Here is an 18,079-nt window from a genome sequence, read left to right as displayed (position 1 = left end):
TGGTTATGTAACTAAATGTTTTCCTGCCTAAATGACTAAAAGGACTGTAAATGGCTTTCTAAATCACAAAAGTGTCAAACCATTTTTCCCTGTTTTGTGGTCATAGTCATAGGCTTCTCACTAGTTTCAGGATGCTGAAAATTGTGTTGTACAAAGTGCTGAGGTCCAGGTTCTAAAAGTCCATGTTAATGCCAGTCCTGGTAATTATGCACAACAGGTTACCACCCAGTTCACAGTTATGGAACTGGCTTTACTGTAGTCCTACCCAGCCTTTGGGGATTATTATATAGGTATTCTAAAACAGGGCAAAAACAAACTCTGCCAGCGGTGCTGTCAAGTTAGTTTGTACTGACCTTGTTTACCTTGCGAAATCTAAAGGAACCATTCAGGTAGCTGACATGATTTGTATATCTTTGCTCCTTAGCAGTACTGAGCACTTGGTTGGGCTGTGTCAAGTAATCATCAGGCGTGAATTGGTTAGAAATGTGCTAGTTAATAATGTGAAGAGAAGTTTTAGAAATGTTTCTAAATGTTGCTAATGCTAAGTTATAAAACAAGCACCTGGCAAGGACAGTTACGAAGGTACAGAGTTGGGGGGGGGGGGGTCTAATCTAACTTTATGTAGAAAGCAGCACGAGGGAGAACATGAAAAGACATCATATTTCTTGACTTTCTCCCCATCTATCAGTTTTTTGGTAACCTTCTCTTACTCGTGTATCTTGGCAGCTCCTAGATCTGTGCATCTTAGACCTAGACTCTCTGGGATTCCATTATCGGGTATTGACTGCTGCCGCTGTCTTCCACCATACCTCACTTGATGAAGTCCGGAAAGCAACTGGTAAATCTACGTGTGTCAGTTAACATTCTAATTGTTTGAGTGCTAAATGTATGATTTATTTATTTGTTTATTTATTTAAAACTAAAAGATAAGTGGCATTTAAAATTTAAATAGCCATAGGCTGTTGTACTCCACATACCTTAGAAAAGTGCCAGAAGTGCAGTGATTCTACCACAGCCGACCATAATAATCTGCACGTCTTAGAGTACGGAAGTAATATGCTGATAAAGGCTGTGCCAGAATGTGTATTGATGTAATATACCGATAAAGACGTTGTGCCAAAATGTATATGGAGTCCCACATGATTTCTGTGACAAAAATAACACCAGTGGAAATAAGGTGTCTACACAAGACAGATGTAAATCTGTAATCCGTTATGAAGGGGGCCTTAAGTGGCAGTGTGACAGCTGCCTGGGAGCAATCATCACAGCTGTTTGTGTTTTTCCTGAAAGGATATTTCTAGAATAACAAATAAGATTGATCATTGTTCCTCCTGTTGCTACTGTATTTCCATGTAACCTGTTCTTATCATAAGGATGTCATACCCAGCATTCATATGGCAGAGCTTTCTTTCTTTACCATGTATTACTTTTATGAAGTACCATTTTAGGTGTACTGGATCTCGCAGCACTTTTGTAAGGTATGTATAATGTAGTGGACTATAATTTGAGACTATATCTCATTCAGTGTGACAATGCCAACATGCAGGATTAACTTTCTTCTAGCCATTAACCTGTTAGTTTGTCAGCATTTAAGCGTTTCTCTTTGCAAAAAGCTTCATCGGAGTATCAGTTTCAAAGAAGTATTGAAATATGTCTTTGAGTATGAGACTGAAATGCTCCCGAACTAATGGAATAGGAGACTGAAATGCTCCCGAACTAATGGAAGTGACTGGGTAGTATGTTTGGTCAGTATCCCCCAGTATTTTAGCTGACTGAGTTCAGAATGACCTGGCAGTCTGGGTGCCACACTTTACACGATCCCTTAGGTAGACCCTGAGGTGTGCAGACAGTTTCAAATACTGTTTCTGGTACACATTTAGCAGTTTTAGTAGGTGGCCTGTATTTTCTGTCTTTCACATAAAATGTGCTCTTAAAGTATATTGCTTCTAAGCTTAGCCTTCAAATGAGCAGTCTTAGTGCTGGCTCTGCATACCTTGGTTAAAGATCACCATACTAATTTCCTTGCACCCTGTAGTTCATTTTCTGTATGCCTATTGCTTGTATCTTTTGTTGGTCTTTGCTGTTAATGTCATTGATTAGCCTACTGTGACCACCTGACTAAACTATTAATTATAAAAAAAAAAAAATAGTCTCATTCAATCTTGGCTGCCACAGCATGTCCCAGTGTAGTAATGAATTCTTCCAGTCACTGGAATATGCTCTGACAGGGACTTGTTCAAGTATTAAAAACATAAACCTGTCAAAGCGATCACAAATCAAAGAATATCCGGCAAGAGCACTGTCTAACCATTGAATGCTATATAAAGGCTGATACACTCTACAGTTGAGTGCATTAATGGTCTTGCCAATATAAAAAGCTTGGCACCAGGTGCAGAAAGCAAGGTAGATCACCCTTTCAGACCAACAATTGTATTTTCCACCAGTCACATAACCCTTATCATAAAGCCAACCCACATAATTATTTTCTGTGTAGCCACACTGATTACACCTGACACATTTATGGATAACTGGCCATAGTCCCAACTTAGTAGAGAGTGGTCTTCCTAAAATAACTTTAATACTGTACTTTCTCTTCTAGTTGAAAGTTAGTCTCAAACTAAGTGACCTGGTGGTTTTGTCACAATCAGACAAAAAAGTTTTTAAAAGTAATGTTTTCGATGTCTTTTTACATCTAAAGAATCATGCAAAACCATATTATTGTGTACATTAAAACCAGTCCCATCAATTTTATTTGACTCTACGTCCTTAAATAATCCGTATTTAATAATGGAATGATACTTGCTGTACCTTTTAGCAGGAACCTCAACAGTATTAAGCAATGTTGCAGGAAAACCTCGATTTAAGAAGCATATCCCTTAATACCTGAAATTCATTACAACACACATTGTCATCAGAGGTAAGTCTCAACACTCTAATATATTGACTCTTAACAACCCCCTTTTTCTGATAAAAGGGATGGCAGCTACAGAAAAAAAAGACAAGTATTACAAAAAGTAGGTTTACGATATCTCAAAACTTACAATGGGGGACCAAAGAATTTTAATGTAAAAATAGTCTATCTTTTCTACACCAATGTGATAGGGAAATTAAAAAAGAATCTGTATTCTATTCCAATTGACTAAGGAATTCAGAGAACTGCAGACTTCAAGAAAACGACCACTAGGCCAGTCCAAAGTAAAAAAGCACAATGGCTTGAGAACATATATAGTACAAGGCTAAGTGCTTTCACCTAATATAGGCATCATCAGAGTCGTAGTACAAAAATCTGCTCAATATATATAGCCAGGCATCCACATAATTTCCTTTAGCTACCAGTAATTAAGCAATTAAACAGTAATACAATAAATCACTTGAATTTGCAGTAAAGTGTGTGCTCTAAAAACACCCATCCCCAATAAAATATGTATGCATGTACAAATGCCAATAACACACAGCTACAAAAACTGCTTATAAAATGTAAGTTCATAAAGTGCCTGGAAGTCCCACCGTTACAAGGGTCACCAAGTGGGATGCTCAGCTGATTGTAAACCAGGGTCTGAGACAGATGCTGAGTAATTTTGTTGGGTGAGTTGCTGTACGAGCAATGTGAAATCGACATTTACTAATGGGGTGCTATTGAGATGGCAACTTAACCACTCTTTCAGCTTCCATTATTTGTTTTGTTTGGGTTATTTCTGATAGTTGGATGATCTGTTCTTTATGTGGCAGGTGATCCAAAACAGTTCTCTAAATGTCTTAGTTAATTGGAATTGAGTAGCAAGTTTTTAAAATTTCCGTATGACATTGGTGTAGAAGAGATTAACTATTTGGATATTAAATACTGTAAACCTACTTTGTAATACTTTTTTTTTTTTTCTAGCTGCCATCACTTTTATCAGAAAAGGGGGGTTAAGAGTGTCGAGACTTGCCAATGTTTGTTATGAATTTCAGGCGTTAAGGGATATGTTTCTAGATCGAGGTTTTTCTGCAACATTGCTTAATACTGTTGAAGCAGAGGTTCATGCTGAAAGGCATGGTAGGTATGGTCCCATTATTAAATATGGGCTATTTAAGGACATGGAGCCCATTAAAATTGATGGGACTGGTTTTAATGTGCAAGATATGGTTTTGCACTATTCTTTAGATGTAAAAGACATTGAAAACATTATTTTTAAAAACTCTTGTTTTTTGTTTGATTGTGGCAAAACCACCAAGTCACTAAGTTTATTTAGACCAACTTTCACCTATAAGAGGAAGTACAATATTAGTTATTTTAGGAAGACCACTTTCTAATAAGTTGGGACTATGGACAGCTACCCATAAATGTGTCGGGTGTAATTGATGTGGCTACACAGAAAATAATTATGTGGGTTGGCTTTATGAAAAGGGTTATGTGACTGGTGGAAGATAACAATTGTTGGTCAGAAAGGGTGATCTACCTTGCTTTCTGCACCTGGTGCCAAGCTTTTTATATTGGCAAAACCATTAATGCACTGTGTATCAGCTTTTATATAGCATTCAAATGTTGGACAATGAGTGCTCTTGCCTGACATTCTTTGATTTGTGATGGCTTTGACAGGTTTATGTTTTTAATTCTCAAACAAGTCCCTGTCCGAGCATATTCCGATGATAGGAAGAATTCATTACCACACTGGGAGATGCTGTAGCAGCTAAGATTGGATGCGACTATTTTACGTGGCATTAATGATGTGATTTAAATTACCAGTGAGTTAAAAGAAGGTACAACAAGGTTTAATTTTTTAAACTTTTTTACAGCTATTTTTATAAAACCTATTTTTTATTAAAGTTTGTAGTTTTTATATTTCATATGTTAGATTTGTTATTTGTATTATATACCCCTTTAAGAGTTTTGTGGTGTTGACTTGGTAAGTTCTTTGTGATTGGTTTAATGAGGTGTGTACTACGTCCTGGTTATTTTAAGTGTAGTATTTAGTTTTTATGGTTCTGAAGATGTCTTTAATACCACTTAAAATATGGTTAAGTGCTTTTGTCTTTCCAACTTAAAAGTTTTGATCCTAGTTCCACCTTATGTCTGGTGTTTTTTAGGGATAGATTCCTGTCCCAGAGACTTCCCATACTCTGGAACAGACTACCCATCTATGTCGAGCAAAGTTCTTCATTAGCACTCTTCAAGAAAAAATCTTGATGAGTGGATGGGAAATAGGAAATACACCCCGGGGATCACTTCTGTGTGTCTGCTCGATAGTGGCACAAGAAAATAACTTTCTTGGGTGGCATAAGCCAGGGAACCTTGTTGGCTAGGCTTTTGTAGGCCCTTGGGCCGATAGCCTAGTACCTACCTTTGAACCTGTTAAGCTATTAATTATATTATGTGACATTCAGTAATGTAATGTATTGTTTCATGGCTTTCTTAATCTATTTCTCCTTTACATTTCACATGTATGTGTGCATGTGTGTGTGTATGTATGTGTATATATATATATATATATATATATATATATAAAATGTCTACTTTGATTCACTGAAAACTCATTTCATTGAATTTCAAAACACTCCCACTCAATGCTGAAAACTGATTTCACTGAATGTTGGGCAAATAAAACGTATATGTTTTGTGAGCGATCCTGGAGTTAGTATTTATAGTTAGGGAGGTGGCACAGCCCCCCACATTGGGGATGTAGCCCCTTGCCTACTTTTTGGTTTTATATTTTTAGCTTTCAGTGAAATGAGATTCAGAAATATAAACGCTAAGTAGGTGGGGGGCTATGCTGCCCACACCCCTCAATGTGGAGCTGTCTAACTGTATATATTAACTCCGCGACAGTGGGGATAAAGGCATATGAGTTTTATTTGCCCAACAGTACTTACATTCAGAGAAATGAGTTTTCAGTGATTTGAACTATTTTTTGAGGGTGAATTGAAATTCAGTGAAATGAGTTTTCAGTGAATCAAAGTAGACGTGTGTGTGTGTGTGTGTGTGTGTGTGTGTGTGTGTGTGTGTGTGTGTGTGTGTGTGATATGTATATACATCATACATAAACACATTAGATATATACAATGTGTATAAATTGGATATAGATGTATAGCTATATATAGATATAAACATATAGGTAGATATATCCATATATTCTGCTTTTCTGTACTCCATAAATCTGTGATTAAGTAAAGTGCTGCTGACATTTAAGGTGAATGCAACACTCTGATGTTGAACAGCAGTCATTTGTTTAGGAAGCCCTAAACAAACAGATCTTTGATCTAGTTGAAAAAAAATCTTGTTATAAGAGCTTCTCTTGATAAGGAGAGTCCCTGTTGGAGAATTTCAAAATATTATGGAGTACAGAAAAGCGTTGGGAAGGTGGCCAAATGGTTAAGGTGTTTGCTTTACAAACACAAGGTGCAGGGTTTGAGTCTCACAAGAGATAATTGGCTAGGCTTAAAATGGCTCACAAGGGCAGTTAGCCTATCAACCTATTACAGGAGCATACTGATGATATGTCGGTCATTAAATTGATTGTTGTGCCTAAAATGAACAAAAGGCTGCAAAATGTAACAAAACTGGATCTTTCAAATCTACAGGTGGATAAAATTTGCTTTCTGTAAGGAAGGTGTATGAATTCTGGATTTCCATCTTTTTCCTTCAGTTTGCTGTAATTATTGACATGTCACGTCTGTGATAGTTAGCACATCTAAACTTTTAACATGCAGTGTTCAGAGATGTGAAACGTGTGTGTGATGTATTGTATGAAACTTTGCACAGCTCATTTGCATTTAATGCAGTCTTGATTGGAATATTTAAGATGCAGCATTGGACCCTAACGAGATGGGTATATCTTCTCCACCAGTCATAATTTGTTTTTCCTTTTTTGTAAACTTCACGACTCTGGTTATTGATGCGTATTCCAGCTCAGTAAGTGTGCGTGTTCCTGAGCCTGTTTATTGTGGTTCAAACAGTTGTGTGCTTAGCATAAGAGGAAGACTTGCAAGAGTTTCCTAACTTATTCTGATTCTGATGTGGATGATTCCACTCCTTCAGCTTCTCCTCCTGAGGATTTTTCATTTTCAGAGACTCTTCACTCCATGAGGGAGCACTTTAAATGGGAAGGCCAAGATTACTCTGACTCCAGAAAAGGCTTAGGGAATTCTTGTTTTGCCCCAGCATAGGCCCTTAGCTATTCCTCCTGTGTTGAATGTGGTGGAGGATGTTTTGCAGAGGCTTCTCTGAACCCTGATTCCTTGCCTCCTGCTCCTGTTAAGCCTGATAGGTATTATAGGGTGCCCAAGCTCATAAGTATTTGTTTAAGAGTCCCAGGGCGGACCCAGAAACTGTTTCTCAGGGGCCTAAAGGTGTTAAAGCTTCTGTGGTTAAAAATCCTGTACCCTCTGATAAAGAGGCAAGGGCTTTGGATAGGTGGGGTAAGAAAGTATATACTTCTTCCACTCTAGCCATGAGGGCGTTGAATTGTCAATTTCATATGCTGAAATATCAGAATTATCTCCTTTCACAATTGAAATCTAAGGTGGATGCTTTGGCGGAAGGTATTGAGTGTAAAGAATTGCTGGATTTGGTTCATGTGTCTGAACAAGTGGGTAAGCATTCTTTGCAGTGTGGTTTTGATGCTGTTCAGGCCTCCTCGAGGGTGGCTGCTACTAGTTCTGTTCTTCGCAGACATGCATGGTTGAAGGATCAGAATTTAGCTGAGCATGTTAAGACCAGGATTTTGGATGCTCCTTTACAGTCTGATGTGTTGTTTGGACCGCCTGTGGAAGCAGTTTTAAAGAAAATGGAGGACAAAGCTAAGTCTATGCAGACTGTTAAAGATTTTTGCAGGTGCAGCCTCCAAGTTTAGTAGAAATTGGCCTGCTAAGGGTGGACATATCCTGCTTATGGTTCCCAGTCTAGGAGGTCTAGACGTGGTAGGGGCAGGGCTCAAGGTTCGTTTAGGCCTAGATCAGACAGTTCACCTGCTCAAACTTCTGGTGAGGGCAGGGGTCAGTCCTTTCGTAAGCAGAACCAATGACCTGCCTTTTCAGCTGCCAGTGGGCTCGCCTGGCAGCTCCTTTGGGAGGAAGATTGTCTCTTTCAAAGAAAATTGGGATTTAATCACTCAAGACAGATGGGTGCTGGATATCATTCATCACGGGTACAGATTTTATTTCCACACAATGCCCCCTTTCAAGGGCATGCCAGATGTTCCTCCTCCACAAAGAAAAGAGGCTCACAAGCAAGTTTCTCAGTTACTCCAGATAGGGGCTATTCAGCCAGTCCCTGTGTCAGAAAGGGGCTTCGATTTTATTCTCGCCTGTTCCTAGTGCCAAAGAAGGGGAACACGTGGAGACCAATTTTGGATTTATCTATCCTCAACACTTATCTGGACATTCCCAAGTTCAAGATGTTGACGTTACAGCAACTGTTACCTCTGCTGGGCAAGGATCACTGGATGGTAACTTTGGATCTCAAGGAAGCTTACCTTCATGTGCCCATAAGGCTAAGTTGCAGAAAGTATCTGCGGTTTCAACTGGAGATTTTCATTATCAGTTCTCTGCATTGCCCTTTGGCTTATCTACTGCCCAGAGTATTCACAAAGGTTCTGGCTCCAGTGATAGCTTACTTCAGGCTTCAAGGCATTCAAATTTATCCTTACTTGGACGACTGCCTGATTCTGGCTCAAGAAAAGGAACACCTTCTACAGCATCTGGAATATGTCATAGCAGTGCTAAGATGCCTAGGGTATTCTGTGAACGAAATAAAGTCCAGTCTAGTACCCTCTCAAGACATGTGCTTTCTGGGTGTGAGACTGAATACAGCAGCCCAGATGGCCTTTTTAACCCCGGACAAACAAAAGAGTCTGTCACTTTACTTCCATCAACTATCTCATCAGTCCGTGCTGACTGCAAGGACAGTCCTTCAAGCATTAGGGTTCATGGCATCTTGTATTCTGGTGCTTCCCAATGCCAAACTGCATATGAGGAAGCTGCAATGGTATCTCAAAATGTATGGACACAGCACTGCCAAGATTTGGACACTGTCATTCAAATAATACCTTGCCTTCAAAAGGAATTCTTGTGGTGGGCTCAGGAATGTCACCTAAACAAGGGACTCTCTGTGACCCGGCCAGAGGCGAGTCAGATTTTAACGACAGATGCCTCGGACACTGCTTGGGAGCTCATCTAAATGGAAAGTGGATACAAGACAAGTGGCCTGCCAGACTACAGCATCTACATATCAACATGAAGGAGATGTTAGCAGTCCAGTTTGCATTGATGGCGTTCAAGGAGTTACTTCTTCCAGGGCAGGTGTTGATTCTGACAGACAACACAACTGTCATGTGGTACATCAACAAGCAAGGGGAACACATTCTTATCCTCTATGCAGGCAAGCAATGATTTTATGGGAGACTGCTAAGCCTGCAACTGACTCTTCAGGCAAGGTTTCTGCCAGGAGCACAGAACTCCCTAGCAGATGTATTAAGCAGACAAATCATGGATCCCCACAGTGGAAACTGGATCTTCATGTATTTCAGAAATTGACAGTGTCATGGGGAACTCCAGACATAGATCTGTTCGCTTCTCCACTAAACCACCAGCTGCCAAAGTATTGCACAAAGGGGTTTCATCACACAGCTTGGAAAGTGGATGCTCTGTCTTTCAGTTGGAAAAACCTTCATGTCTATGCCTTTCCACCTCTACCTCTTCTTCCAAAGGTATTACTAAAGGTCAGACAGGACAGGCCAAGGATGATTTTGATAGCTCCAGATTGGCCTCGGCAACACTGGTACCCACTTCTAAGGAGTCTTGTAAAGAAGCCTCCATGGCCTTTACCTCTGATTCCTCATCTGTTATCTCAGAAGGACGGTCATCTGCTCAATGTCAAGCTTCAATCTCTTCATCTCACAGCTTGGCATATTCTGTGTTGAAGCATGGTAGGTCTCAGCTTCCTCAACAAGTTTTAAATGTGATTATGGAAGCTAGAAGGCCTAGTACTAGGAGAGTGTACGCAGAAAATGGGAGAGATTTTTATTTTGGAGTACAGCAAAGAATTTGGAGATTTCAGAGCCTAATTTGAGTGTGGCTCTTCAATATCTTACTGAGTTATTGGACAAAGGTTTGTCTTTCTCTTCCATAAAGATTCATGCTGCAGCAATTTCAGCTCACTATGATTGTGACCCACCTTTGTTTTCGCATCCTTTATTCAAGCAGTTTCTTAGAGGGGCAAAGAATATAAGACCCCACGTAGAGCTCCTACTCCTGCTTGGGATCTCAATTTTGTGTTGGAAAACTTACTCTACAACCTTTTGAGCCTGCAGCTACTGCTGAATTGAAATATTTGTCATGGAAGACTGCTTTTCTGTTGGCTATTACTTCTGCAAGAAGGGTGTCTGAGTTGCAGGCCCTTATGGCAGTAGAGCCCTTTTGATTTTCCATAAGGACAGGGTATCATTACGCACTAATCCTTCCTTTATGCCTAAGGTGGTTTCTAGTGTGGCTTTAAACCAAACTATTCATTTGCCTACGTTTTTGCAGATCCTCAAAATAAAGGGGAAAAGATTTTGCACACTTTAGATGTACACAGGCAATTGCGTTATTATTTGAGCAGGACTAAAGATTTTAGGCAGTCTCAGCAGTTACTTGTTTCTTTTGCTTTAAGTTCACAGGGCAAGCCTGTGTCAAAACAAACTATTTCTAGGTGGATTGGCTTTTGCATTGCATTTTGTTATTCCCATCATGGCAAAGAGGTTCCAGCTGGGATTAGGCCTCATTCCACTAGGGCTACTGCCACTTCAACAGCATTTCTAAGGGGGGTGGCAACTAAGGATATTCTGGAAGCAGCTACTTGGAGTTCAGTGCATACTTTCTCTAGGCATTATCACCTGCCTATATACTCTAAGACTAGAGCTGGTTTTGCCACAGCTGTTTTACAAGGCATGTTGTCAGCTCCTGCTACTTTATAATTTGCCAGCCTCCCTTTCCTCTGCTTTGGGATTCTACCCAATTGTCAGGACTGCAGCAAGGGAAGACGAAGAACATAGTACAGTTTTGTACCTACCATAAATGTAGATGTTCGAGGATTCCCTTGCTGCAGTCCAATTTACCTCCCTCCTTCCCTCTGTGTTTCAGGGAGGTTGAGAAGGTGAGTTTACATGCTTATATTTTTGTATATATTACTGTATATATTGTACATGTTTTTGGTGCAGGTTGTTTTTGGGACTTGTCTTTTTGGGTCTTCTGACATCTGGGGCAAGAAAAGACTGAGGAAATGACGTCGGTCATGCGCATTAGTACCCTGACGTGCTGACGTCAGTCTAAGGCGCCATGACCGACGTCAGCCTTATACTCTGGTATTCGGGCCGACTGGGACGCGGACTATACCCTATTGTCAGGACTGCAGCAAGGGAATCCTCGAACATCTACATTTATGGTAGGTACAAAACTGTACTTTTTTTGTGATTGGTTTAATGAGGTGTGTACTACGTCCTGGTTATTTTAAGTGTAGTATTTAGTTTTTATGGTTCTGAAGATGTCTTTAATACCACTTAAAATATGGTTAAGTGCTTTTGTCTTTCCAACTTAAAAGTTTTGATCCTAGTTCCACCTTATGTCTGGTGTTTTTTAGTGATAGATTCCTGTCCCAGAGACAAAAATCTTGATGAGTGGATGGGAAATAGGAAATACACCCCGGGGATCACTTCTGTGTGTCTGCTCGATAGTGGCACAAGAAAATAACTTTCTTGGGTGGCATAAGCCAGGGAACCTTGTTGGCTAGGCTTTTGTAGGCCCTTGGGCCGATAGCCTAGTACCTACCTATGAACCTGTTAAGCTATTAATTATATTATGCGACATTCAGTAATGTAATGTATTGTTTCGTGGCTTTCTTAATCTATTTCTCCTTTACATTTCACATGTATGTGTGTGTGTGTGTGTGTGTGTGTGTGTATATATATATATATATATATATATATATATATATATATATATATATATATATATATATATATATATATAAAATGTCTACTTTGATTCACTGAAAACTCATTTCATTGAATTTCAAAACACTCCCACCAAATCGCTGAAAACTAATTTCACTGAATGTAAGTATTGTTGGGCAAATAAAACGTATATGCCCTTTTCCCCACTGTAGTGCGATCCTGGAGTTAGTATTTATAGTTAGGGAGTGGGTGGCACAGCCCCCCACATTGGGGATGTGGTGGGTATAGCCCCTTGCCTACTTTTTGGTTTTATATTTTTAGCTTTCAGTGAAATGAGATTCAGAAATATAAACGCTAAGTAGGTGGGGGGCTATGCTGCCCACACCCCTCAATGTGGGGAGCTGTGCCTCCCCACACTCTAACTGTATATATTAACTCCAGGATCGCACTACAGTGGGGAAAAAGGCATATGAGTTTTATTTGCCCAACAGTACTTACATTCAGAGAAATGAGTTTTCAGTGATTTGAGCTTTCAGCGATTTTTTTGAGGGTGAATTGAAATTCAGTGAAATGAGTTTTCAGTGAATCAAAGTAGACGTGTGTGTGTGTGTGTGTGTGTGTGTGTGTGTGTGTAATATGTATATACATCATACATATATACCATGTGTATAAATTGGATATAGATGTATAGCTATATATAGATATAAACATATAGGTAGATATATCCATATATTCTGCTTTTCTGTACTCCATAAATCTGTGATTAAGTAAAGTGCTGCTGACATTTAAGGTGAATGCAACACTCTGATGTTGAACAGCAGTCATTTGTTTAGGAAGCCCTAAACAAACAGATCTTTGATCTAGTTGAAAAAATATCTTGTTATAAGAGCTTCTCTTGATAAGGAGAGTCCCTGTTGGAGAATTTCAAAATATTACAGGAGCATACTGATGATATGTCGGTCATTAAATTGATTGTTGTGCCTAAAATGAACAAAAGGCTGCAAAATGTAACAAAACTGGATCTTTCAAATCTACAGGTGGATAAAATTACCTTTCTGTAAGGAAGGTGTATAAATTCTGGATTTCCATCTTTTTCCTTCAGTTTGCTGTAATCATTGACATGTCACGTCTGTGATAGTTAGCACATCTAAACTTTTAACATGCAGTGTTCAGAGATGTGAAACGTGTGTGTGATGTATTGTATGAAACTTTGCACAGCTCATTTGCATTTAATGCAGTCTTGATTGGAATATTTAAGATGCAGCATTGGACCCTAACGAGATAGGTCCTGGGTTGGGTATATCTTCTCCACCAGTCATAATTTGGTTTTCCTTTTTTGTAAAATTCACTACTCTGGTTATTGATGCATATTCCAGCTCAGTAAGTGTGCGTGTTCCTGAGCCTGTTTATTGTATCCCTGTTTGCACACTGCATATCCCACTTTGAGTATGGTTTACGTTTTGGTTCAAACAGTTGTGTGCTTAGCATAAGAGGAAGGAGCGTGTCCTAGTCGTTTCTCTAACATTGTTCTGAGAAGAAAGGCATTCTAATCACACCCCACTGTGTCCAAGAACAGCTTGTGGCTTTAAGGTCCTGTATGAAGGAGACTCCCATGGTCCAAGCTGGTGATGCCCCCCCACAGTTGAGGCAAAGGTCTGCTCCATCTTTTGACTGTGGCTACAGCCAGAAGTGAATTTCATCTTGGCCACCAGAAGTGTAGTGTGTTCCATTGCGTCTGCTTATAGCATCTTAAGTTTTAGACCCTTGTATGGTATAACGGATCTTTCACAAGAATTTCATTGAACTACTGATGTGAAGTTGTTCAATCTCACCATTCATTCTTCATTGATGGGTTTGGCTCCGACACGGCTGTTAGCAAAGCTCAAGGTTTACCAGTAGCTAGAGACCAAGCCCCTTATCCCATAATGCACTGCTGGAATTACCTCGGATCTAGTTTGCCGCGGTACGGATCTCAGGGGTTCCAGTTCGCTTGAGCCTTTTTTGACACAAAATCGCTATTTGCAAGTCTTTTTTCAAAAACTTCTTTATCTTTTATAGATAATTACTATAGATAAAAACTAAGGGGTGGCGTAAGCCACAAAACTATGGCTAGGCTTATAAATGCCCTCGGGCAGATAGCCTAGTATAAACCTATGAACTTACTATTTAGCTCTTGTAGTTGTCTCTTTAGACCTATTCTCTTGGTGTTTCATAGTTTATCATATTTGTAGCGGCCTCGTGTTAGGACTAGTCTTTCAGTGTGTGTGTTTCCTTATATTACTATAGTGTTCATAGTGTAGATAGTGTGCTGTTACTCTTTTAGTAGAGTTGGCCTTCCTTTCCCAGGCCATTGTTAGAGTTTTGTATTACAGTTGAGCCTAAGGATAACTTTAACTTTTAGGCTGTATTATACTGTTGTCCCATTTTTCTCAGCCATTTGTTAAACGGTGTTGGTGTATTAGCAGTGTTGACCCTAGGATAGATTTTTCTTCTAGGTTATTTTTAGACTGTTTAGTCTGTATTTGCTTAATATGTCTGAGGAAAGACAAACACCCAAAGTCTGGATTCAAAAAATGTCCAGACTGCGGGCAAAAGAGGTCTCTCACTGATGGACATGTTCAGGGTGTGTATTGTTTGGGTGCGGTGCACTTGCAGAAGTCCTGTAGCATTTGCCATTCCTTTTTCTTCAAGGGTCCTTTTTAGAGAGGAAAAGGAAGCTTGTGGATCGAGTTTGCTGAAGCATCCTTGAAAGTGGAGGATTCCGGTTCGGCTCCACAGCTATTGGACCAGAGTGTCTTTTTTTCTTTTCGGAGCCGGTCCACTGTCTTGGAGCCAGTCTCTGAGACCTGCATCTCCACTCCTCCAATCGGCACCTTCGGTGCACTCCTTTTCGGAGCCGGCCCACTATCTTGGAGCCGGTCTCCGAGATCTGTATCTCCACTCCTCCAATAGGCACCTTCAGTGCACTCTAGATCTTCTGTCAGCCTCTCGGATTTGGATATGGACCGATTGGTGCAGAAGCTCTTACGGGCACCAGGCCTTGCCAAATTGTTGTCTGCTCCGACCCCAGTGTTGGAACCGAAGACCACCATCCTAGATTTGACTGCTCCTCCTCCGAGCTGTACCAGATCTTCGGAGCCTGAGGGGGGCAACCTGCTGTTCGTGGAGCCTTTGGAGCAGAGACCTGCTCCGGTGTCATCGGTTCATCTACTCTGACTTCCTCTGCGCCGACCATGGACTCTAGGGGCCGACACTGTCCTGTCGGGTCTGGGGCGGATAGTCGCACCGACTTGTTGGTGCCGACTCTTCCTCTCGGGGCCTCTGATCGGATGAGCTCGGCTCCTACCTCTGGCTCGGAGCCGGCTGCCTCGGTGCGGGAGGGGATGGCGGTTCCTTCGGATCAGTCAATTCCTTCTCATCGGAGCCGTGATGCTTTCAAAGCCATGAGGAGAGCCTTGTCCCCAAAGAGTATCCCGGATGTTCCATCCAGTTACAGGGAACAAGCAACTATAGAGGTCTGCAAGTTGCTAGAAAGAGTCATCCAGCTAGTCCCAGCAGACCAAATAGGATCCGGAACTTACTTAAGATTCTTTTTGGTTCCAAAGAAGACGGGACTGGAGACCTATTTTGGACTTCAACAGACTCAACCAATTTGTAAAGAAAGAGAAGTTCCGGATGGTTACGCTTCAGTCAATACTTTCCTTTTTAGAGAAAGACAATTGGATGTGCTCGATAGATCTCAAGGATGCGTACTGCCACATAAAAATGGCCAGGCCATCCAGAGATCATTTGCGTTACTGGCTGGGAGCCGATCATTATCAGTTTTGAGCACTGCTCTTTGGTCTCGCTACAGCTCCCAGAGTGTTGACCAAATGCATGGCAGTGGTCATGGCTCATCTGAGGCGCCTAGGATTCCAGGTGTTTCCGTACCTAGACGATTGGCTCCTTACCTCCACTACCAGGCATCAACTTATTTAAGCAAGAAAATACTCTCTGACACTCTGCCATCACTTAGGCATTACAATCAACTCCGAAAAATCTGCCTTGTCGCCATCGCAGCATGTTGTTTTTATAGGGGGCAGAGTTAGAGACTACCAACTGAGAGGGTTTTTCTCCTTTGCCAGCATGTCATCTCACTAGTGTCGAAGGACAGAACACCAACAGCAGAAGTCTTAAAAGTGTTAGGTTTGATGGCTGCAGTGATCTTGGCCATATCATTAGCAAGGATGCATATGCGGTTTCTTCAGTGGCTGCTGTTCACCCAATGTTCCTATCGGGAACTTCCAATGAGTCATATGATCTTGATTACAAACTCTTGCAAGAGAGATCTCCAGTGGTGGTTGACGTCTCTTCATGTAACTATAGGACATCCCTTTGTTCTACCCCCTCCCGTAGCCACTGTGACCACAGACGCTTCCCTGATAGGGGGGGGGGGGATTTTCAGTGGATGACCGCCCAAGGCACATGGATGTTTCAAGAATTACACCTGCACATCAGTGTCCTGGAGATGAGAGCAGTACTTCTGGCGTTTCAGTTGCAGTACTTTCAGGACTCTTCCTCTGGGGACGATTGCAATTCAGACAACATGTCTGTAGTCTGGTATTTGAACAAGCAAGGCGGGACCAAGTCTTACCATCTTTGCTGAGAAGCCCTCAGTCTGGCAGTGGGCTGTCTCCTTCCAGCACTTTCTGTTGGCAACGCACATCCCGGGGAGATCCAACACTATAGCATTACAAACGTATCAGGGCAATTCTGTTACCACACGAGTGGTCCCTCAAACAAGAGATTGCGGACAGGATTTTCTGCAAATGGGGACAGCCTTGCTGCAGTCTTTTTGTCAGTCACGTCAACATGAAATGCAGAAGCTACTTTGCCCCGATTCCCCCTCCGGGACAACCCCAAAGAGGTGCACTCGTACACGATTGGCCCCCAGGTCTCCTCTATGCTTTCCCCTCCAATCCCTCTTATACTCAGACTTCTACAGAAAGCAAGGTTGCTGGGAAGGAACATCATCCTCATAGCCCCACATTGGCCTCTGCAGATTTGGTTCCCATTCCTTCATTATCTATTGGAGGATCCATGGATTCTGGACCCAGTTCCAGACCTTCTGACACATCCGTCGGGGGACCTCCATCCCTCATTGCAGTCACTGAAGCTCACAGCTTGGCTGTTCCAGTTCCCATCATAGCCAGGCTTCATGATCTTTCTGATGAGACAAGACAGATCCTCTTGTCCTCTCATAAGCCGTCCACCAGGAGACTATATCTTAGTAAGTGGAAGAGATTTTCCATATGGGCTTCTAAGCAGAACATTGATCCTTATCAAGCCCCTTTGACATCCATTTTAGAATTCTTGACTATTATTTTTAATGAAGGAGCTGCAGCTGCTACAGTTTGGGTCCAGTTGGCTGCTATATCTAACTTTCATCCCAGAGTCAACAGACTAAACATAATGTCCCACAAGTTGTCCAAGGCTTTTCTCAAAGGGACCTTCCACACGAGGCCTCCAGTGAAAACTCGTTATTCTCCTTGGAATCTAAACTTTATGCTGTCTCTCATGATTCTTCCCCCATTTCAACCAGCATCATCGTGTGATCTCAAATTTTTATCATGGAAAACCATATTTCTGGTGGCTATTACTTCTGCCCGCAGAGTGTCATAACTTCAAGCCTTTTCTATCAGCCCTCATTTGATTTTTCATGGTGATAGAGTATCTCTTAGGACAAACCCTTCCTTTTTGTCCAAAGTTTGTTCTGAATCCAATATCAACCAAGTCATTGAGTTGCCAGTCTTCTTCCCTAACCATTCCAACAAATTAGAGTACATGCTGCACACACTTGACGTTCACAGATGGCTCGGATATTATTTGGACAGAACAAAAGATGTTAGAAAATCAGACCAGCTCTGTGTGTCTTTCTCTGAAGCCAGAAAAGGTAGACCAGTGGCTAAAACAACGCTTTCGAAATGGCTATCTGATTGTATCACTTTTGTTTTGCCCTTACTACACAAGATTAAAGCTCATTCTACCAGAGCAGTTTCTACATCTTCTGCATTTCAAGCCAAATTACCCCTTGATAACATTTGTGCTACGGCCACTTGGTCTAAACCTCGTACCATTATCACTCATTACAAAGTCGATAAGGCCTCCAGGGACAGGGCTTCCTTTAGGTCTAT

General features: G+C 41.2%; 1 protein-coding gene across 2 annotated transcripts in view; it reads left to right on the top strand.

Annotated features, from left to right (window-relative positions):
• Window positions 1-18,079, top strand: part of CCNE2 (cyclin E2) — a 123,565-nt gene that overhangs the window by 47,311 nt on the left and 58,175 nt on the right. For both annotated transcript variants that reach the window (XM_044066570.1, XM_044066571.1), the window contains exon 10: window positions 727-838. In XM_044066570.1, the coding sequence (XP_043922505.1) occupies window positions 727-838 (112 nt within the window). The remainder of the gene's footprint in view (window positions 1-726; window positions 839-18,079) is intronic.

The sequence above is a fragment of the Protopterus annectens genome, chromosome 3.part1 (genome assembly GCF_019279795.1).
Source record: "Protopterus annectens isolate FY-2018-M chromosome 3.part1, PAN1.0, whole genome shotgun sequence".
In the NCBI taxonomy this organism is placed as follows: Eukaryota; Metazoa; Chordata; order Ceratodontiformes; family Protopteridae; genus Protopterus; species Protopterus annectens.
This window is presented reverse-complemented; position numbering and strand designations above follow the sequence as displayed.